A 23,226-nucleotide genomic window follows, 5' to 3' on the forward strand; every position below is an offset into this window, starting at 1 on the left:
ATGTTGATTTTCATTTATTGAATGTTTCAAGTTACTTAGTAAATCCATTAGAGTTTATTCGAAATGTTGTTTTGTTCAACTTTATGTCTGATATACTTAAGAATCTCCCAACCAAAAGCCACACTGGTGGAGTTTCTTGTTGTCTGATATGGAGTGCACACTTCCCATACACATCTCGCTTACCTAAGTTCAGGGAGTTTAGGCTCGGGTTGGCAAAGTCGAGGTTTAGAGCTTGCTCAGGATTACTGCTGGATTGTTAAAAGAAAAAGAAAAACTTGCATTTATATAGTGCTTTTCACGACCACCCAAAATGCTTTACACTGTTGTAATGTAGGAAATGCAGCAGCCAATTTGCGTTCAGCAAGCTCCCACAAACCAGATAATGACCAGATAATCTGTTTTTGTTATGTTGGTTGCAGGTGATGAGTGCAACTCACCATAAACTGTGCACAGCCACCATCCTCCTGATCACAGCATGGACGGGGAAAACTCCCCTGCTCCTCTTCGAAATAGTGCCATGGGTTCTTTTATGTCCACCTGAGAGAGCAGACGGGACCTCGATTTAACGTCTCATCCGAAAGACACCACCTCGGACAGTGCAGCGCTCCCTCAGCTGTGAAGTGTCAGCCTATATTTTTGTGCTCAAGTCTCTGGAGTGGGTCTTGAACCCACAACCTTTGGACTCAGAGGCGAGAGTGCTACCCACTGAGCCACTGGCTGACACCAGCCAAAACCACCTTTCTACTGCCTATCTAGCCAGGATCCTCCTATCCATTGGGACATTGGCTTACAGAGTTATTTAGAGTCAGGTGTGAAGAATACCATTCACCAGTGACTTGTCCTATCACTGAAGCAAGCTGCATGGTTAATCATGATTCCCCCACAGTAATCCTTTGATTATGCATGTACAGCTCTTTCCAAGTCCTCTCCAGTACTGTAAACTTGCCTGGCTCAGGTATTGGATTATTGAGTCTGCTATTGAGTATATATTTGGTTCCAAAATGGCATCAGTGGCCATGCCATTTTTCAATCAACTCCATCCTAAAGAGAGCCTGCTTACATCCATCTCCCCCAAAGAAATGTAGTCATTAGATGGAAATTAGACAGCTGATGAGAGTGGGTTTCAATCCTGGTGAGTAGGTACCAGGAATAATTGTGAGCAGATGATGAGTGCAACTCGGCATAAACTGTGAGTGCACAGCCACCATCCTCATGATCACAGCATGGACACATACCATGGCCCTTTAAATAATGGTTTCACTAGTTGGAGGAGGTGTGAAGTTACAGTAACCGCTGCTATTGCCATTTCAATCAAGGTAGGCACACTGAGGTTTAAATACTAAAAGGGCAATACACAAAACAAAATGATCTGAACTATTTTTATTCTAATATGTAATAATCAGCACTTTGGAGCGGTGCTTTTGAAATGTGTATTTTCATATAATTTACTTTGAAAGCATTTGAGGGAAGCTATACATTTGCCAATGGAAGTATGACAATATCTTCTACTTGGAAAGAGCTGTACATGCATAATCAAAGGATTACTGTGGGGGAATCATAATGTATATTGGAGTTTGGTTAAAAGATTAGTGAGAATCGTGTGTAATGTGAAACAGTCCTCAGTTGGAGATTATAGTCTGTACCACAGATGAAAGTTTTGAATTCATTTTTTTGAAGATTAAAAAAAAACTTATTATTTGCAAAAATAAAATGCGTACAGATAGTGAAGAGACAAAATACAAAAACAATTTTGAAACCACTGAGCTTTGACAATTGGCAAAGAGCAGAAAGTTAGAAATTTTAAGTATCAAGTTAATCCAAGATCAATCTGGAGCACTGGGAGAATAAGGAATGCTGCAGAGCACAGCAGACTAAGGGAACGTTTTGAAGGCTTGAAAGGAAAAGAACAAACAGAGCAATTTCTGATTAAAATGCTGAGAATAGAATCCCATAATGCAAGGAAAAACGGAGACAAGCACAATCAAAAAAACCTGACTGTTTTTGGGTGGGAGTGGGGAAGAAGAGGAGGAGGAGAACAGTGTAGACCTACACATCACACAGCTAATCCAGAAACACAATGAATGGGAAACCTACGGAGACGAAATCATAAAACGGAATCCCTATCAAGAGGTTAACATAGAATTACATAGGATTTACGGCACAGAAACAGGCCATTCGGCCCAACTATTCCATGCTAGCGTTTATGCTGCACTCGAGCTTCTCCTGTCTTTCCTCAGCTAAATCCATCAGCATAACCCTCGACTCATTTCTCCCTCATGTTTTGTACAGCCTCCCCTTAAATGCATCTATACTATTCACTTCAACTATTCACTTCAACCACCCACTGTGGTAACGAGTTCCACATTCTCATCACTCTTTGGGTAAAGAAGTTTCTTCTGAATTCCCAATTGGATTTCTTGGTGACTATCTTGTATTGATGATCTCTAGTTATGCTTTTCCCCACAAATGGAAACATTCTCTCTATATTGACGATATCAAAACCTTTCATAATTTTAAAGACCTCTATTAGATCACCTCTCTGCCTTTTTTCAAGAGAAAAGAGACCCAGCCTGTTCTTTTTTTCCAGTTATGTATACCCTTGCATTTCTGGTATCATGCTTGTAAATCTTTTCTGCACCCTCTCCAGTGCCTCTATATCCCTTTTTTAATATGGCGACCAGAACTTTACGCAGTTAAGTGTGGCCTAACCAAGGTTCGAAACAGGTTTAGCATAACTTCCCTACTTTTCAATTCTATCCCTCTAGAAATAAACCCTAGTGCTTGGTTTGCTTTTTTTGGGGCCTTGCTAACCTGTGAAACAACCTTTAGTGATGTGTATTTGTACTCCGAGATCTCTTTATTCCTCTACCCCACCTAGACTCGCATCCTCCAAGTAATAAGTGACCTCTCTATTCTTCCTACCAAAATATATTACCTCGCATTTATCTGTGTTGAACTTCATTTGCCAATTATATGCCCATCCTGCAAGTTTATTAATGTCTTCCTGTAATTTGTTGCATTCCTCCTCAGTATTGACTATACCCCTAATTTGGTATCATCTGCAAATTTAGAAATTGTGTTTTTGGTTCCAAAGTCTAAATCGTGAATGTAAATTGTGAACAGCAATGGTCCCAGCATTGATCCTTGTGGAACACCACTACCCTCCTTCTGCCACTGTGAATACTCCAACTCTCTGCTTTCTGTCTTGAAGCCAGCTTGCAATCCATTCTGCTACTTGTCCCCTGACTCCGCAGTGTCTAACCTTATTCATCTAGATAAATTACATCTACTGCATTACCATTGTCGACTCTCTCTGTTACCTCTTCAAAAAATTCAATAAGGTTGGCCAGGCAAGATTTTCCCTTTTGGAATCCATGCTGACTATTCATTATTATACTATTTGTTTCTATATGTTCTTGTATTCTCTCCTTTAGTAGGGATTCCATTATTTTTCCTACCACTGATGTTAAGCTGACTGGTCTGTAATTCCCTGGACATGTTCTATCTCCCTTCTTAATTTTAGGTAATACATTAGCTATCCACCAGTCCTCTGGCACTACAAGTTTTTCGAATAAATTATTAAATATGTGTAGCAATGCCTCTGCTATCTCTTCCCTAGATTCTTTTAAACTGCGTGGTTCCAATCCATCCGGACCAGGGGTTTTTGATCCTCTTTGAGTTTGACATATTTAGAACAAATCTAAGATGTCCTCCAGCACCATAGTGAAGAAGGGCCATCACACCTGTTAAAACTTAATCATAATGGGGTCAAGTTTCGGGCCGTGCCGAGAACAGCGCAGCCCCGCGAGCCACGCCTGATTTCCGCGCACAAAACCGTGCCGAAAACTTACCTCGGTATTCTCCACTCCCTCAGGTCGATCTAGGCTGTCGGCGGGGGGGCAGCACGAGTTGTGGAGGGCGGAGCCAGGTCCCTGCGCTGAAAACAGTGCCAGGACCACTGCACATGCGCTACAATGTACGCGCATGTGCAGTAGTTTCAGGCGCCCGAAACTGTGTGGGAGGGGCCCGAAGCACGCCGCCCCTAGCTTTGGCCGAATGGCCTCACTGGGGCGGCGAAGATCGGATTGTACCTCCCTCCCCCAGCTCCTGCTCTGGCTCCGGCTCCCCCCTCTGTTCAGCTCACGCTCCCTCTGGCTCTCTCACCTCCCTCCCTCCCACCCCACCCCCCAGCTCCCGCTCCGCTCCGGCTCCCCCCATCCCACCCCTTCAGGTCCGGTCCACTCACTCTTCCTTTGGCGGGGCCCGCCTGCCCGGCCGGCATCTTGCTGGGGGCGGGCCCTGCCTGAAGTGTTCGGCCCGGCTTCTTCACGTCAGCTAGACCCATTCTGCTCTTTTCCCCCTCTCCTCTCTCTCCACCCCCCTCCCCTCTACTCTCTCCCCCCTCCCTCTGCTCTCCCCCCTCCCTCTGCTCTCCGCCCTCCCCCCTCCCTCTCTGTCTGTCAGTGTCTCTGTGTTTCTGACAGCGAGAGAGACTCTGTGACACTGACAGAGAGAGAGAGATATACTGACAGAGACAGAGAGAGACACACTGCGGGGGTGGGGTGGGGTGCGTCCCAGGACGCTGTTGGAGGGCTCCCGGTGCTGCAGTCGGTGAGTAGAAACTTATTTTTTTATTTATTGATAAAAAAAATTTTAGTTTTGATTGATTTATTGGTTGATTTATTGATTTATTTATCATTTATTATTGATGATGGTTCTTTATTTGTAATAGTGATGTGTTTCATGTTTGTAAACACCCCCCCCCCCCCCTCATTCCCTACACCTGATTTGTAACCTACGCCTGATTTTCTAAGTGTAGGCAAGGTTTTTCTGAGCGTACAAAAATCTACACGTACTCCATTCTAAGTTAGTTTGGAGTAAGTTTTCGCTGCCTAAACTTTCAAAACAGGCGTAAGTGGCCGGACACGCCCCCTTTTTGAAAAAAAATCTGTTCCAAAATGAAACTGTTCTAACTGACTAGAACTGGAGCAAACTAAATGCCGAAAATTGCAATTTCTAAGATACTCCATTCTAAACGTTGGCCTTCATTGCAAGAGGGATGGAGTACAAAAGCAGGGAGGTCTTTCTGCAACTGTATAGGGTATTGGTGAGGCCGCACCTGGAGTACTGCGTGAAGCTTTGGTCGCCTTACTTAAGGAAGGACATACTGGCTTTGGAGAGGGTACAGAGACGATTCACTAGGCTGATTCCGGAGATGAGGGGGTTACCTTATGATGATAGATTGAGTAGACTGGGTCTTTACTCATTGGAGTTCAGAAGGATGAGGGGTGATCTTATAGAAACATTTAAAATCATGAAAGGGATAGACAAGATAGAGGCAGAGAGGTTGTTTCCACTGGTCGGGGAGACTAGAACTAGGGGGCACAGCCTCAAAATACGGGGGAGCCAATTTAAAACCGAGTTGAGAAGGAATTTCTTCTCCCAGAGGGTTGTGAATCTGTGGAATTCTCTGCCCAAGGAAGCAGTTGAGGCTAGCTTATTGAATGTATTCAAGTCACAGATAGATTTTTAACTAATAAGGGAATTAAGGGTTATGGAGAGCGGGTGGGTAAGTGGAGCTGAGTCCACGGCCAGATCAGCCATGATCTTGTTGAATGGCGGAGCAGGCTCGAGGGGTGAGATGGCCTACTCCTGTTCCTAATTCTTATGTTCTTATAAACCAGTTGCTCCAAAAGAATAGGAGCAACTCGGGTAGAAACTTGACCCCAATGGCACTCAAATTCGGTGATCTTCCATGACCACTTGACCCACTTGTGGTGTTCTGCCAACTAGATCCAAAAGGCTGAGATACACTGAGATGGAGCAAAAAGAATGCAGTCAGTTATTAGTCCATACTGAGATCGAAAGGGACTTCCATCCTGGCATACAGTAGGTCTTGTACGTAATCATTAAGTGCCCCACATGCAGGCAATTGCTTGTGAAAATTTTGTGAATATCTTAACACGTATCCTTCCAGTTCTTCTCTCAAATGTCCATGTCAAAGCAGTCCTCTCTTATTTCTTGAAAGCATGATAAGCTCATTGGGTCCATATTAGGCAAAACAGAACAGAACTGTGAAATCAAATTGTCTTCAGAAACAGAGTCAGCCAAAGTTGTCTCCAGTGTGGATACCTTGCTGCAAACCTTTTTAAATGAGTGGTTTGGAGAAAGCAAAATAAATGACTGCCTTTGAGAGAAAACTGATGCTATAAAGAAGAAAAGATCTAACTGTCCCTACCCACCCCCAGTAGATAGATGTATTGGGACTAAAAGCAGAAAAAACCCCTGGACCTGATGGCCTACATTCTAGGGTTTTAAAAGAGGTGGCTACAGCGATAATCGATGCATTGGTTTTGATCTTCTGTAATTCCCAAGATTCTAGAACGGTCCCTATGGATTGGAAGGTAGCAAATATAACCTTGGAAATATTGTTTGACAAATCTGGGCTTTTTGAGGGTGTAATTAGCAGGGTAGATAAGGTGGAACCAGTGGATGTAGTGTATTTGGATTTTCAAAAAGCATTTGATAAGGTGCCCCACACACATTATTACAGAAAATTAGGGCTCATGGGACCGGACAGAAAACAAAGTAGGAATAAACGGGTCATTTTCAGGTTGGCAGACTAACTAGTGTGGGGTACTACAAGGATCAGTGCTTGAGCCTCAGCTATTTACAATCTATATCAATAACTTTTATATGAGGCGACCGAGTGCAATGTATCCAAGTTTGCTCACGATACAAAGCTAGGTGTGAAAATAAGTTGTGAGGAGGCTGCAAAGGTTAAGTGAGTGAGAAAGAAGATAGCAGATGGAATATAATGTGGAGAAATGTGACGTTATCCACTTTGGTAGGAAAAATAGAAAACAGAAAATATTTAAAATGGTGAGAGATTGGGAAATGTTGGTATTCCTTGTACATGAATTGGAGGAAGTAACTTAAGAACATAACATAAAAATTAGGAGCAGGAATAGGCCATATGGCCCCTCGAGCCTGCTCCACCATTCAATAAGATCATGGCTGATCTTCGACCTCAACTCCACTTTGTCACCTGATCCCATATCCCTTGATTCAGCATTGAATATACTCATTGACTTATCATTCACAGCCCTTTGGGGTAGAGAATTCCAAAGATTCACAACCCTCTGAAGAAATTCCTTCTCATCTCAGACTTAAATGTCCAACCCCTTATCCTGAAACTATACCCTCTAGTTCTGGACTCCAGCCAGATGAAACAACTTCTCAACATCAACCCTATCAATCCCCCTCAAAATCTTATGTTTTAATGAGATCACCTCTCGTTCTTCTTAACTCCAGAGAGTAAAGGCCCAATCAATTACAATTGTAGTAAGACTTCCTTACTCTTGTACTCCCAAGGTACAGCAAGCAATTGAAAAGTTAGGAAAGCAAGTGGTATGTTAGCCTTTATTACAAAATGATTGGAGTACAAGAGTAGAGAAGTTTTACTGCAGTTATCTAGGGCTTTGGTGAGACCACACCTGGAGTACTGTATACAGTTTTGGTCTCCTTGCTGAAGGAGACCTACTTGCCTTGGAGGAAGTGCAACACAAGTTCTCCAGACTGATTCCTGGGATGGTGGGGTAGGGGGGGAGGATTGTACTATGAGGAGAGATTGTGTAGACTTGGCCTATATTCTCTAGAGTTTAGAAGAATGAGAGGTGATCTCATTGAAACATATAAAAGGCGCTTGGCAGGGTAGATGTTGGGAGGATAGGCTCAATTTTGGCTGAGCCCGTTTTTCGGCACGCTTACCAGAGTTGCGCCGCTTTTGTACGTTCCCAGATGTGCTGAAAAAAAATGTTGGAACTTTGGCCGCTGTCTGGCCTCTTCACTGCAGTTGCGCAGCGTGGCCAGTCGTTCTTTGCTGGAAAATGTGTCAGGACGTCTGCACATGCGCAGTGGTGATTATTGATGTCCGCGCATGCGCAGTAGCGCTGCGAGTCTGCGAGTTGGCAATCGGCCATTAAAGAGCTGCTTGTGCCTTTGTGACAGAATTTCTGAGGTAGAATCTCTTGCTTTCTTGTTATTTTATTCATCAATTTACTCAGGGCTTATGTATTAATGCTCTCGCTCTTAAAGCTAAGTAGGATACAGAGAAAGGCAATAGAGATGATTCTCAGATGCAAGCAATGCGGAGAGAGACCGAGCTGAACTTTGTTTCATTGGAGAAAAGATTAAAAGGGGGGAGGGGAGAATATGAATCCAGTCCTTAAAATTCTGAGAAGCACTAATTATGTGCCATTTATTTGGATTGAACTCTGGACATAGTGGGCCCAAGTTTCGGGCCGCGCCTAAAACGGCACAGCCTGGACCTGGATGCCCGTTTTTTGCGCCACAAAGTGCGCCTAAAAAAAAACTCAACTATTCTCCGGCTCCCTGCAGGTCCTCTGGAGCTGGGCGCGGAGCAGCATGAGCTGTGGGTGGCGGAGCCAGGTCCCTGCGCTGAAAACAGGCGCACAAAACTGTGGGAGGGGCCCGAAGCACCCAGCCCCGAGCCCTGGCCGAATGGCCTCACTGGGGCTGCGTGAATAAGGCTCACCTGCCACCCGACCCGACTTGACTCCTGTTCCCCGGACCCGACCCAACCACCGCTCTCCCAACCCCAACCCGACACAACCCTCGTTCTCCCCACCCCGCCCCAGCGACCCGACCTCCGCTCCCCCCCCCCCCAACCTCCGCGACTCTCTTTTCCCCCCCCCCTCCGACCTCCGCGACTCTCTTTCCCCCCCCCCCTCCGACCTCCGCGACTCTCTTCCCCCCCCTCCGACCTCCGCGACTCTCTTCTCCCCCCCCCCGACCTCCGCGACCCTTTTGCCACCCCCCCGACCTCCGCGACTCTTTTGCCACCCCCCCGACCTCCGCGACTCTTTTTCCCCCCCCCCACCCCGACCTCCGCGACTCTCACCCCGCCCCCCCCGACCTCCGCGACTCTCACCCCCCCCGACCTCCGCGACTCTCACCCCCCCCGACCTCCGCGACTCTCACCCCCCCCGACCTCCGCGACTCTCACCCCCCCCGACCTCCGCGACTCTCACCCCCCCCCGACCTCCGCGACTCTCACCCCCCCCCGATCTCCGCGACTCTCACCCCCCCCCGATCTCCGCGACTCTCACCCCCCCCGATCTCCGCGACTCTCACCCCCCCCCGATCTCCGCGACTCTCACCCCCCCCGATCTCCGCGACTCTCACCCCCCCCCGATCTCCGCGACTCTCACCCCCCCCGATCTCCGCGACTCTCACCCCCCCCCGATCTCCGCGACTCTCACCCCCCCCCGATCTCCGCGACTCTCACCCCCCCCGATCTCCGCGACTCTCACCCCCCCCGATCTCCGCGACTCTCACCCCCCCCCGATCTCCGCGACTCTCACCCCCCCCCGATCTCCGCGACTCTCACCCCCCCCCGATCTCCGCGACCCCCCCCGATCTCCGCGACCCCCCCCGATCTCCGCGACCCCCCCCGATCTCCGCGACCCCCCCCGATCTCCGCGACCCCCCCCGATCTCCGCGACCCCCCCCGATCTCCGCGACCCCCCCCGATCTCCGCGACCCCCCCCGATCTCCGCGACCCCCCCCGATCTCCGCGACCCCCCCCGATCTCCGCGACCCCCCCCGATCTCCGCGACCCCCCCCGATCTCCGCGACCCCCCCCGATCTCCGCGACCCCCCCCGATCTCCGCGACCCCCCCCGATCTCCGCGACCCCCCCCGATCTCCGCGACCCCCCCGATCTCCGCGACCCCCCCCGATCTCCGCGACCCCCCCCGATCTCCGCGACCCCCCCCGATCTCCGCGACCCCCCCCGATCTCCGCGACCCCCCCCGATCTCCGCGACCCCCCCCGATCTCCGCGACCCCCCCCGATCTCCGCGACCCCCCCCGATCTCCGCGACCCCCCCGATCTCCGCGACCCCCCCCGATCTCCGCGACCCCCCCCGATCTCCGCGACCCCCCCCGATCTCCGCGACCCCCCCCGATCTCCGCGACCCCCCCCGATCTCCGCGACCCCCCCCGATCTCCGCGACCCCCCCGATCTCCGCGACCCCCCCCGATCTCCGCGACCCCCCCCGATCTCCGCGACCCCCCCCGATCTCCGCGACCCCCCCCGATCTCCGCGACCCCCCCCGATCTCCGCGACCCCCCCCGATCTCCGCGACCCCCCCCGATCTCCGCGACCCCCCCCGATCTCCCCTCCCCTTCTCCCCCCTCCCCTCCCCTCCCCTTCTCCCCGCTCCCCCCTTCTCCCCCCTCCCCCCTCCCCTCCCCCCTCCTCTCCCCTTCTCCCCCCTCCCATTTTCGCCCCTTCTCCCCCCGCCCCTTCTCCCCCCGCCCCTTCTCCCCCCGCCCCTTCTCCCCCCGCCCCTTCTCCCCCCGCCCCTTCTCCCCCCGCCCCTTCTCCCCCCGCCCCTTCTCCCACCCGCCCCTTCTCCCCCCGCCCCTTCTCCCCCCGCCCCTTCTCCCCCCGCCCCTTCTCCCCCCGCCCCTTCTCCCCCCGCCCCCCCGCCCCCTCCCCCCGCCCCTCTCCCCCGCCCCTTTCTCCCCCGCCCCTCTCCCCCCCCCCTTCTCCCCCCAGCCCCTTCTCCCCCCGCCCCTTCTCCCCCGCCCCTTCTCCCCCCGCCCCTTCTCCCCCCGCCCCTCTCCCCCCGCCCCTTCTCCCCCCGCCCCTTCTCCCCCCGCCCCTCTCCCCCCTCTCCCTTCTCCCCCCCCCTTCTCCCTCCCCCCCCCTTCTCTTCCACCCCCCTTCTCTTCCACCCCCCCTTCTCTTTCCACCCCCCTTTCTCTCCATCCCTCTCTCCACCCCCCCTTCTCTTCCACCCCCCCTTCTCTTCCACCCCCCCTTCTCTTCCACCCCCCCTTCTCTCACCCCCCCTTCTCTTCCACCCCCCCCTTCTCTTCCACCCCCCCCTTCTCTTCCACCCCCACCTTCTCTTCCACCCCCCACCTTCTCTTCCACCCCCCCCCTTCTCTTCCACCCCCCCCTTCTCTTCCACCCCCCCCTTCTCTTCCACCCCCCCCTTCTCTTCCACCCCCCCCTTCTCTTCCACCCCCCCCTTCTCTTCCACCCCCCCCTTCTCTTCCACCCCCCCCTTCTCTTCCACCCCCCCCTTCTCTTCCACCCCCCCCTTCTCTTCCACCCCCCCCTTCTCTTCCACCCCCCCCTTCTCTTCCACCCCCCCCTTCTCTTCCACCCCCCCCTTCTCTTCCACCCCCCCCTTCTCTTCCACCCCCCCCTTCTCTTCCACCCCCCCCTTCTCTTCCACCCCCCCCCCTTCTCTTCCACCCCCCCCCTTCTCTTCCACCCCCCCCCTTCTCTTCCACCCCCCCCCCTTCTCTTCCACCCCCCCCCTTCTCTTCCACCCCCCCCTTCTCTTCCACCCCCCCCCTTCTCTTCCACCCCCCCCCTTCTCTTCCACCCCCCCCCCTTCTCTTCCACCCCCCCCCTTCTCTTCCACCCCCCCCCCTTCTCTTCCACCCCCCCCCCTTCTCTTCCACCCCCCCCCCTTCTCTTCCACCCCCCCCCTTCTCTTCCACCCCCCCCCTTCTCTTCCACCCCCCCCCCTTCTCTTCCACCCCCCCCTTCTCTTCCACCCCCCCCTTCTCTTCCACCCCCCCCCTTCTCTTCCACCCCCCCCTTCTCTTCCACCCCCCCCTTCTCTTCCACCCCCCCCCTTCTCTTCCACCCCCCCCCTTCTCTTCCACCCCCCCCCTTCTCTTCCACCCCCCCCCTTCTCTTCCACCCCCCCCCTTCTCTTCCACCCCCCCCCTTCTCTTCCACCCCCCCCCTTCTCTTCCACCCCCCCCCTTCTCTTCCACCCCCCCCCTTCTCTTCCACCCCCCCCTTCTCTTCCACCCCCCCCCTTCTCTTCCACCCCCCCCCCTTCTCTTCCAACCCCCCCCTTCTCTTCCACCCCCCCCCCTTCTCTTCCACCCCCCCCCCTTCTCTTCCACCCCCCCCCCTTCTCTTCCACCCCCCCCCTTCTCTTCCACCCCCCCCCTTCTCTTCCACCCCCCCCCCTTCTCTTCCACCCCCCCCCCTTCTCTTCCACCCCCCCCCCTTCTCTTCCACCCCCCCCCCTTCTCTTCCACCCCCCCCCCTTCTCTTCCACCCCCCCCCCTTCTCTTCCACCCCCCCCCCTTCTCTTCCACCCCCCCCCCCTTCTCTTCCACCCCCCCCCTTCTCTTCCACCCCCCCCCCTTCTCTTCCACCCCCCCCCCTTCTCTTCCACCCCCCCCCCTTCTCTTCCACCCCCCCCCCTTCTCTTCCACCCCCCCCCCTTCTCTTCCACCCCCCCCCTTCTCTTCCAGAAACACAGACACTGACAGACAGGGAGATAGAGACACACAGACAGACAGGGAGATAGAGACACACAGACAGACAGGGAGATAGAGACACTGACAGAGACACACTGGGGGGGGCCATCCCTGCACGCTGTTGGAGGACTCCCGATGCTGCAGTCGGTAAGTAGAAAATGTTTTGTTTTATTGATTTTTAAATTTTTTTTCATTTTTTATTAATTTTTTTTGATTGATTTATTGGTTGATTTATTGATGTATTTATCATTTATTATTGATGATGGCTCTTTATTTGTAAAACTGAAGTGTTTATTATTTGTAAACTTCCCTTTAAACCCCCCCCCCACCATTCACTACGCCTGATTTGTCACCTACGCCTGATTTTCTAAGTGTTGACAAGATTTTTCTGAGCGTGCGAAAATCTACACGTACTCCATTTTAAGTTAGTTTGGAGTATGTTTTCACTGCCTAAACTTTCAAAACGGGCGTAAGTGGCCGGACACGCCCCCTTTTGATCAAAAAAATCTGTTCCAAACTGAAACTGTTCTAACTGACTAGAACTGGAGCAAACTAAATGCCGAGAATTGCAATTTCTAAGATACTCCATTCTAAACCAGTTGCCTCAAAAAAACAGGAGCAACTCAGGCCAAAACTTGGCCCCAGTGAGACTAGAGCTTGAAAGTTCTTTTGGCACCTCCCTCCCTTCCTCTTTCCCCCTCCCCTCCGCCTCCGCCCCCCCCCCCCCCCCCCCCCAGCAGCACTAAGAGATTGCACCGGGAGGCCACTCGGCCAGGGGCGGGCAGGAGAACTGATAGTGCTCCTGCCTGCCGGTGATTTCTATCAGTTCTCCTGCCTGGCCCAGGCCGAGTGGCCTCCCGGTGCGTTGTCCCAGGCCTAGTGGCCTCCCGCACCGGCCCACTGCCTTCCCGGGCCGAGTGCAGAAAGGTGAATTGCAGTTTTAAGATGAAGGTAGGAGTTTAAAAATTTCTTATTGTTTGCAGACATTGCTAAAGGTAAGGCTGGGTTGGTTTAGGTCCGGGTCCTCTCCGCTTCCTGTCCCTAGCCCAGGCCGAATGGCCTCCGATGTACCTACCTGCGCAGATTTCTTTGTCTCTCCGCAAGAGTTTTCTCAAGTGGCCACATACGCTGGCCTAAGTAGAAATGGAATAATTATTAGCTGGCCAAAATTGCCTAAATGGGCAGAACTGGCGTAGGTGGCTGGTAATGCCCCCTTTTGAGAAAAAAAACTAACCTTAAAAAAAAAAAAAAAAAAAATTTACTAATTGAGTTACGCTGGTGCAAATTGATTGGGGGAAAATGGGATTTTTAAGTTATGTCAGAAAAAGCAGGTTACTCCAAAAAAAAACAGTATCTCCTGGCCAAAATTGAACCCGATGTTTCTGCTGGTTGGAGAGTCTAGAACTAGGGGTCATCGTCTCAGAATAAGGGGGTGGCCATTTAAGACTGAGATGAGGAGCAATGTCTTCATTCAGAGTTGTAAATCCTTAAAATTCTCTATCCCAGAAGGCTGAGGATTCTCAGTCATTGAGTATATTCAAGACTAAGGGAATCGAGGGATATGGAGATAGTGCGGGAAGGTGGAGCTGACATAGAAGATCAGCCGTGATCTTATTGAATGGCAGAGCAGGCTCGAGTGGCCCAATGGCCTATTCCTGTTCCTATTTCTTGTGTTCTTGCGTATGAATAACCCAACTGGTTCCAGCCGTGGAAACTCTGACATGTCATCGAGGGTGTTAGAAGGCAGCATGGGGCTTAACTGCTCTGTGATGTCTGAAACTTGGTTACTGGGACTTTCAGGGCTCCCAGACACCAGCAAAGTGGAATTGTAAACATTTTTATTTGTGATCGGTTCCTCCAGCTGTTCCATGGAAAATAAAAAAGCAATTCTATGTATTAGGACTGTTTCAATTCTAAGATTTCTTGTACATGTGATGAGGTGGAGAATTCCAGTGCATGAAGGGTGCCATCACAGTTGAATAATTTGAAGTGACATCCTTACTATAGTGTAAATCTGATGTGTACATTCGTTGATATTGTACTTGTGTCCCCTTGAAGTATGTCAAAGGAGTGCCATGAGCCAAGAACTCATGTATTGGTTTGCATAGGTTTGCTTATTAGCATAATTTGTATCCTCCAGCCACTACCACATGGCTTGTACTAAACATCATTCTTATGGTGTAAAATCGCATGACAGAGGGGTTAGAAAATGGATGAAAGCAGAATTTCTATGTTGTCATATGCAGAACATTTTTTAATGACTTTAGATGGAGTAAAATCAGCTTGATATAGCCATTATCCTTAAAGGTGCCTTTGCCTTTGTGGTAGGATAGTGGACAGTACACAAAATATAATTTATCCATTTTTTCTTTGTTGGACCAACTGTCTATTGGTTAAGAAGAAGGCGCTTGGTTGGTTTCAGGTGAAAACAGAATTTGTGGTTTCTTCAAGGGCAGTGGATATTTGATCTGTTAGCTCCAACAGTTGTCTGTCAGGCACGAGAAGGGTTAATGTTGCTGGCAAATTTCACAGTCTGGGTTTACAGAGAAAGCTCCCTTGATGTGCAACCTTTTGAATCAAATGTCAATAGCAAACAAGGCATCAGATGGATTGTAGACTACTGTTTACACCTTATCCGATGTTAGACTAGGGTAACATCTTAATTATCCTAACTGTCGAGAAGAATATATTTGATCATCAAATGAGTCTGCTTTAACATCTAAATAAAGTCAGACATTCAGTTGAGGAACCAGTTCCCTGCTTTGCAATGCCTCAACTAACCAGGGCTAAGGATTTCATGTGAGGTCAATATCACACACATCTATCTATCAGAGATTCAATTGAAAAGAACTACATGGATTACCGAGTGCTTTTGTTTCACAACAGTTTATGTATAGTGTAATATTCAACTACTTGTTATGTCCTTGCTTCTGTGTAATATTTTTTGGCGAAATATGTGAATTAGGTTTAGCCTGAAAATAATTGTCAATCTGTGGTATTTACAGCCTTTCAGAGTAGATAGGAGAATATGGTGGGCACCCCAAGTGATCTCCAGTGCAACGCTGTATATGTAAATGGTAATTATTAGTCCCATAGTATCTTATTCATGACATACCTAAGAATTTGGGTATCGGCTCATGGAAGAACTCTGCCAGTGGAAATTGTATTTTTCTTGTGAACGTAACTGAAATTGTTGGGAGGAAGCTCGAACCATTAGTGTGATGTTTGCCGTGAATAAAGCAGATTATGCTGAAGTCATTGCAGGAAGAAAATGTGTTCAAATATTATGATGCAGTGACAATACTCTAGAGTAGTGACTCTGATTTTGCAGCTTTTGCTTAGCTAATTTAAAATGTCCTTGCATGGTTTCATCAGCAGAAGGGAGAAAGCAGTGGCTCAAAATGTTGGTTACCACCTGCTTCCTGTTCCTCCTTTTCAGCTATTGAAGTGGTTTAAAGGAGCACTTTCTGTTGCTGAAGTTCTTTTTATCTTGCATTATAAGACTGATTTTAATTTTTAAAATTGTGCCCGACAAACTTTTTGAATTTTTAATTTGGTGAATTTTAAATTGCTAAGCAAAAGGAGTCACAACACTAGTTAAATTAGCATCATTTGTGTATGAAAATTTATTTGGCGGCTGTTATTTTTGGTTATTATTGGCTTCACTTTATTTGCCACTATAGTTATGGGGTTTATACTAGTGGGAAAATGATTAACTTTCTTGTGCCTTTTGGAAACACACCCAGAATGTTGATTTTGTTGGATTTTTTTGCAATACTCTAGTTTGTAGCGCACATGGGAGCTGAATCGTGTATTATTTGTAATTACAAATGAGGTGTCATACTAGACAATGAATGGATGTCCCACTCTTCTCTCTTCTCCCCGCGCCCACAAAAAAAGGGGCAATGTGGTAGATTAGAATGCATCTTGTACTTGATCCAGATCAAACCCAGTCAGCTGGGATTGATAAGAATTTTGATCAATCTGATTGTAAGCATCCTAAGTCAGGGATACCCACCCTTTTGGAGTGGTGGGTCAGATCTTTATGATGTAACCAGCGAGTGAGCAATGTCTGATTAATGGTGCATTTACACTATAACCTGGGGGTGAAATGGAAGCTACCTTGTCCTAATAAAGTTCAACTATAAATTGCTTTCTCCTCTATTTCTGTCTCTCACCTCCTTCACCTCTCTCTCTCTCTCTCTCTCTCTCTCTCTCTCTCTCTCTCTCTCTCTCTCTCTCTCTCTCTCTCCACTTAAATCATGTTTGTATATGTGTCTCCATATTCATTTCAGTTTTTTCTTCTTGCTGTTTTCACTACTGGTTCTTTCCTTCGACCCCTGATCTTTAAATTTTTTCCCTTATTCTTTTTTTATAAGCTCTCTAAGTATCATCATCATAGGCAGTCCCTCGATAACTTGCTTCCACACCAAAAGGGATGAGTTCATAGATGTTTCAATGGAGGACCCGATATTCCAGTCCTGAACTCCAGGGGTGGAAGATGCCTGTGCGTGGATTTTTTTTAACGTGTGGTGACCGTTGCACATCAGCCACCAATTGGGGTTCACAGAGCTGGACCTTTATCCAGTGGCAAGGGTAAACCAGGATGACTAGAGACCTGCTCTGCTGCACGACCTAGTGCGCGCAAACATCGCAGTGTGGGCTGGCCTGTGCTGCCCTTGGGGCCCTCGGCTCTTCTGGGCCCCGCACCCTCATTTGCTGCAACTCTGCTACGACCTTCCTGCTCCTCTGTTGTGCCTGGGCCCTGCCGTTGTTCCTGCCCACGCTCTAACCGGCGACCTTGGCCTGGATGATGTCACCCAATCGCCCACCTCAAAGTCGTTGCACACTTGGGATGACTTGCGCTGGAAGCTGTAGTGGCCTGCTCTAGCTCTTTATACTCTCAACCTGCGGTGGTGTCCTCTTGCAGGTCGGGGTGGCCCACGATGTTGCAGGGGCCCGGCGCTCCGGCTCTTATATTCCCGACCTGCGGTGGTGTCTTCTTGCAGTTCGGGGTGGCTCACGATGTTGCAGGGGCCCGTGCTCCAGCGCTCGAAGTATGGGTGGTTAGAGACAGCAGCATTGGGGTTTAGGTGAGTGTCCAGGTTGGTGGCAGCAGAAGACAGGGATTTGGGTAGTAGGTAGAAACAGCAGCATCAATATTTAGATGGGTGGGTAAGTTAGAAGTGGCTACAGTGTCTGGAACATGTTGGGAAGGGATGTTAGTAATGCTGCCGTGTATTGAGGGTAGAATCTCAGATTTTGTTGGTAGGTAGCCAACTGTAGGGCAGGTATGCTGGCAACCTTCAGCTAAGCCTTTGTGAACCTGGGGCACTCAGATGGGCGATCTTCCTTCTGCTCCCATCGTCAGTACAGAGCACAGACAAATGAGTTGTGTGCTGATCATGAAAAGTGCTCACCCCTGAAAAACCCAACAGAAGAAACAGATGATTTTCATTCTCTCCAAGGAATGAAAATCTAAAGTGACTTGGACAGCATCTGGTTCCCTCAGAAGAGGGTTTAAAGCATTCTTTACACTTGTATTAATCCTTGTTAAGGTACAATATAAAATGTAAACAATTTAAAAGTTACACACAAGTGGCATAAACCCCAAATATTCAATGAGGAAATTTGGAAAAGAAAAATCTAGATCCTTTCATTATGCTTAACTTGTGTGAAATTCTCTGCTCTTTCAACTTAGTAATTTCAGACAAATGTGTTAAGCTTCATAAACGACTATTCGATAGCATTAATTTTAGGTCATTAATGTTTTATTGACAGAATATATAATATGTAAACTGAATTCAGTAGCACTTTTCATGGTTTCCTTAATGCTTGGTAATGTTATTGTACTTTGCTTAAGAAAAGAGAACTTATTTTTCATACATAGCCTACTTTGTTTTTATTCAATCAGGTGTAAGGATGTTTCTGTGTCTTTCTGGAATCCATATTGGATGCTGCCCACTGGTGTTTGTGCAGCGAACTGCTTTTGGGAATCTGCATTTAGGTAGGCTGCCTTGTAATTTGTATGCAGAATAGTCTAACTTCTATGCTCCAGTTTTCATAGGATTGGTGTTTGTAGTGTTGTGGAAAAAATGTGCCTAAATTTGGAAAACGAGCAGAAAATAGTTACAAGCTGGTAGTTCTAATACACACAACAGTGTATTCCTATACACATGGATGCAAGCAAGTGCTTGCGTGTGGAGAAGCAGATATGCTGAATTTTAGATATTGAATGACTGAAATGTCGTTTATGTAACACGGGTATATTTCATATGCTTAGAACCATGCTGCTGACTGTAGCAAGGAATAAAGATGAAGGAGACAGGTGTACAAAGTTCAGTCTTTTTTTATGCCCACTGTCTGAATCTGTGCATTGAGTAGTTGAGCTAGCCAGGGAAGGTCCTAGACATAATCCTTGTCCGTAATCTGAGTTTGTTGAACACAGCCAAATTTCTACATTTGGACTCGGCAACCCCAGGTTAGAGAGGGAGGAGAAATCAGCCAAGATTAATCTGATTACAGAACAGTATAATGTGATTTCACCAATTTTGAGGAAGACAAAACCCTGATAAGAGAGTGAGCAGAGCTGGTGCTAATGAGAGGCAAAGAGATGGAGGCAGGCATGGTATAAGGTAGAAAACATTTTTTGCATCTTTTAGGCTGACACTTCAGTGCAATATTCAGGGATTGCTGCTTTACAACTACCTTGCACTTGTGTCTGTATCTGGCACTGCTTCACCAATTGATGTATTTTAGCTAACTTTTCTTCTACCCTCCATAAACATGAGGTCATCCAAAACTCTGCTGCCCATGTCCTAACTCTCACCAAGTCCAATTCATTTTTCACCCCTGTGCACGCTGTTGAGCCTCGATTTAAAAATTCTCATCCTTGATTTCAAATCGCACCATGGACGTGTCCATCCTTATTTCTGTAACCTCCTCGAGCCATACAACCCTCTGAGATATCTGCGATCCTTCAATTCTGACCTCCTTGAGTATCTCCAGTTTTAATAGCTCCACCGTTGGTGGTCATGTCTTCAGCTGCCAAGGCACTAAGCTCTGGAATTCCCTCCCTAAACCTCTCTACCTCTCTTTCCTCCTTTAATACACTTCTTAAAACCTCTTTGACCAAGCTTTTACTCATCTACCCTAATATCTCCTTATGTAGCTCGGTGTCAAATTTTATTTGATTATGCTCCTTTGCAGCGCCTTGGGATGTTTTACTGCATTAAATGTGCTACAAAAATTATTGGTGGTGGTGGCAGCTACCCTTACTTAATTCAGTTTCAACTAATTTTTAAGCAATTTACGGTGAGTTTCTGAATCCAAGTTGTTGTGGTAGAGACAGGGGATGCAGTACTGTTCTCTGTGGGCACTCTTTCAATACTACTTCTCTCCCGCCTCACAATTTCTACATAAAATATCCACTGCTTCCTTTCCTTCAGCCAATTTCTGATCTCTTTTGTAGGTTTTCTTTTCAGTTTCCTCTGCTTTCAGCCTCTACAGTAATCTTTTGTCTGTCAAACTTCATGGGGACACTAGCGCCTGAATCAGATGGGACCTGTGTCCTAGTGGAAAGGGTAACTAGAGAGTTGGCAAAGGCTTTAAACTAGTAAGATGGGGGGAGGGATCTACAAGAAATGTAACCAGCCTAAATATGAACAAAACAGGAAAAGAGAGCATAGGAAAGAATACGGTAAGGAAGGACATTGATGGCAAGGGAATAAATAGTTATAGAACAGGAGTCTTAAAAAGCTGGTTAAACATAAAATGGGAGGAAATCCTATTAAAAATGAGTTAAACTGTCTGTACAGCAATGCACACAGTGTCCGTAATAAAACGGGGGAGCTGGAAGCAATCAAGTGTTGCGAGGAACGAGACGTAGTAAGGATTACTAAGTCATGACTGCAGAAAAATCAGGACTGGGAATTAAACATGCAGGGTATAATATATTTAGAAAAGATCGAGAGGGAAAAAGGGGAGGTGGAGTAGCTGAACTTATTAGGGATAACAATGGTAGTAGAAAAAGGTGACGCAGCTATCAGCAAGACAAAAATAGAATTCATATAGGTAGAGATAAAAGATAAAGGATCAATCACACTAATGAGTGTAGTTTACAGACCACCTAATAGTAGAAGGGAGGAAGAAAAATACAGACAAATTAGGGAAACAAGTAAAAAAAACATTGAATAATAATCATGGGGGATTTCAAATGACCTCAATGTTAATTGAATAGAAGAGACAGGTAAAGGGGATAGGGGAATGGAGTTCCTACAAAGTGTACAGGACTCTTTTTTTTTAACCCTAAATGTAAAAAGCCCAATAAGGGAGGATTCGCTATTGGATCTCCTAATGGGTAATGAACCGGAGCAGATAAGAGAAGTAAAAGTAGAGGAATATCAAGGCAATAGTGGTCATAATACTATATGCTTTAAGATTAGGAAAAGGGGAGGTGCAACGAGACCTGGGTGTCATGGTTCATCAGTCATTGAAAGTTGGCATGCAGGTACAGCAGGCGGTGAAGAAGGCAAATGGCATGTTGGCCTTCATAGCTAGGGGATTTGAGTATAGGAGCAGGGAGGTCTTATTGCAATTGTACAGGGCCTTGGTGAGGCCTCACCTGGAATATTGTTCTGTTTTGGTCTCCAAATCTGAGGAAGGACGTTTTTGCTATTGAGGGAGTGCAACGAAGGTTCACCAGATTGATTCCAGGGATGGCCGGACTGACACATGAGAGACTGGATCAACGGGGCCTTTATACACTGGAGTTTGGAAGGATGAGAAGGGATCTCATAGAAACTTACAAGATTCTGACCGGACGGGACAGGTTAGATGCGGGAAGAATGTTCCCGATGTTGGGGAAGTTCAGAACCAGGGGACACAGTCTTCGGATAAGGGGTAGGCCATTTTAGGACTGAGATGAGGAGAAACTTCTTCACTCAGAGAGTTGTTAACCTGTGGAATTCCCTGCCGCAGAGAGTCGTTGATGCCAGTTCATTGGATATATTCAAGAGGGAGTTAGATGTGGTCCTTATGGCTAAAGGGATCAAGGGGTATGGAGAGAAAGCGGGAAAGGGGTACTGAGGTGAATGATTAGCCATGATCATATTGAATGGTGGTGCAGGCTCGAAGGGCCGAATGGCCTACTCCTGCACCTATTTTCTATGTTTCTATGACAATTGAGAAGGACACAAGTATGATGAAAACCAGGGTAAAAGATTGGAGAAAAGCTAATTTTGAGGGGCTGAGAATAGAACTTGGGGGAATAAAATGGGCAACAATAGTGACAAAAAACGATGTAGAACACCAATGGAAAACATTTAAAACCGTGTTCAACAGAGTGCAGGAACAATATATTCCGCTCAAAGGAAAGAACAAATTAAACACTAATGAGACTCCATGGATGAATAAATCCATAAGGGAACAATTGAGGGTAAGGAAAGAGGCATACATTGTTGTGGAAAAATATTTCCGAGACTGTATAATATATAAAGAGAGGTTTATTAAATCGGAGACAAAGCTTTGGGAGAAGTGTTAAAGACCCCTGTCTTTGAACCAGTTCTCAAATTGGTATCTTCAGTGAGGTTCTTTTATCTTACAAATTATGTCACTTTACATCACATGCTTTAGCACTACAAAGCTTTTACTATCGAAGGCTAAGCTTTTGATATAAACCATCCTGCATTGTGACAGGGCAGTATAAACAAGTGCAGGCTTTTGGCACCGGTATAAACAAACATACCCAGCACTTAACTCTCCAGTGTTCATTATCTCACTTTCCTATCTCCATAACTCAAGGCCAGCATACCTCGAAGTCTAACAGTTTTTTTATATAAAGCATAATGCATGAGTATTGTCCCTTACAAAATTCATTAAAGGGGAAAATAAAACAAATGTTTGGTCCCGTATACTAGTCCAGTATATGTCCAAAAATCCGCTCCAACAGTATTCCCCCTTTTGGTCCTGGATGATGTTCACGAAATCCAGATGACCACAATGATCCGTATGTCCACCTTGCCTGTAGCTCTAGGCTACCCTTCAAAGATAGTGGTCGGTGTCAACGTCGTCTGTTTCTTCATCCTTGGTGTCTTCAGGTATTTCCATCAGGTGTGCTTCTTCTTCGGCGATTACGCTGGCTACTGGCATCAGTCGAGCCATCATAACTTTACAGCAGATATTAAAACACCCGATAATCAGACAGCAAGTAATTATTATTACAACCAGAATAATTACTCCATGCATAAGATAGGACCCCCAGGATTCCCCTAACAGCCAGTCAAATCAGCCAGATCCTCCTGCTGTCGTGGATAACTTCTTTACCTCCCTTCTTATGTGATCAGCGAGGTTGATTATGTTTTCTGAATTATTGGGAATGTAAGTGCAACATTCAGCTCCAATTAAGGCACATTGTGCGTATGGCTACCATTTCAGCCGTTGTGCCCTCCATTGCTTCAGCAGTGTCATTAACTATCTGTTCCAGTACCCTCTCTAGGTTACGTAATTCATCCATGGTGCATTCTATCCTGAATGGGAGCATCATGACCCCAAATAGCGCCTCTACCGGGGTAAGATCTCGTCTTAGTCAACCTGGTGTCTGTACTTCTGCTAAAGTACGTACCCGTCTGACAAAAGGGACCACATATCCCAAATAACAGGACCCCCTCCAGTCCTGAGGCAACCAGGGGTAGGCCTTGTGCCCGCACACAAAATAAGTGCCATTGTATGCTGTTAGATTCGATCCCAATCTCTCTCTCAGCCCCCGTCGCCACCTAAACTTAGGGTCCCAGTCCTGGCTACTTGTCTGTTTTTTCAAACCCTCTATTTCAAAGAACCCCTGGTTTGTTGTTTTGCTGGCTATTATGTTCCACCTGGCGAGGTTAAAGTATCCTGCTACAAAA

At 47.9% G+C, this 23,226-nt stretch overlaps 1 protein-coding gene across 2 annotated transcripts in view; it reads left to right on the forward strand.

The window, feature by feature from the left end:
* The window catches only part of gxylt1b (glucoside xylosyltransferase 1b), a 98,814-nt gene that overhangs the window by 12,287 nt on the left and 63,301 nt on the right, over positions 1 to 23,226 (forward strand). Inside the window, exon 1 of one of the 2 annotated variants that reach the window (XM_070900641.1) lies at positions 18,243 to 18,332. The exons of the other annotated variant lie outside the window; for it this stretch is intronic. Coding sequence (XP_070756742.1) covers positions 18,280 to 18,332 — 53 coding nt within the window. The 5' untranslated portion in view covers positions 18,243 to 18,279. Of the gene's footprint in view, positions 1 to 18,242; positions 18,333 to 23,226 lie in introns of those variants that run through there. 2 annotated transcript variants of the gene reach the window in all.

Source organism: Pristiophorus japonicus, chromosome 15 (genome assembly GCF_044704955.1).
Source record: "Pristiophorus japonicus isolate sPriJap1 chromosome 15, sPriJap1.hap1, whole genome shotgun sequence".
Lineage (NCBI taxonomy): Eukaryota > Metazoa > Chordata > Chondrichthyes > Pristiophoridae > Pristiophorus > Pristiophorus japonicus.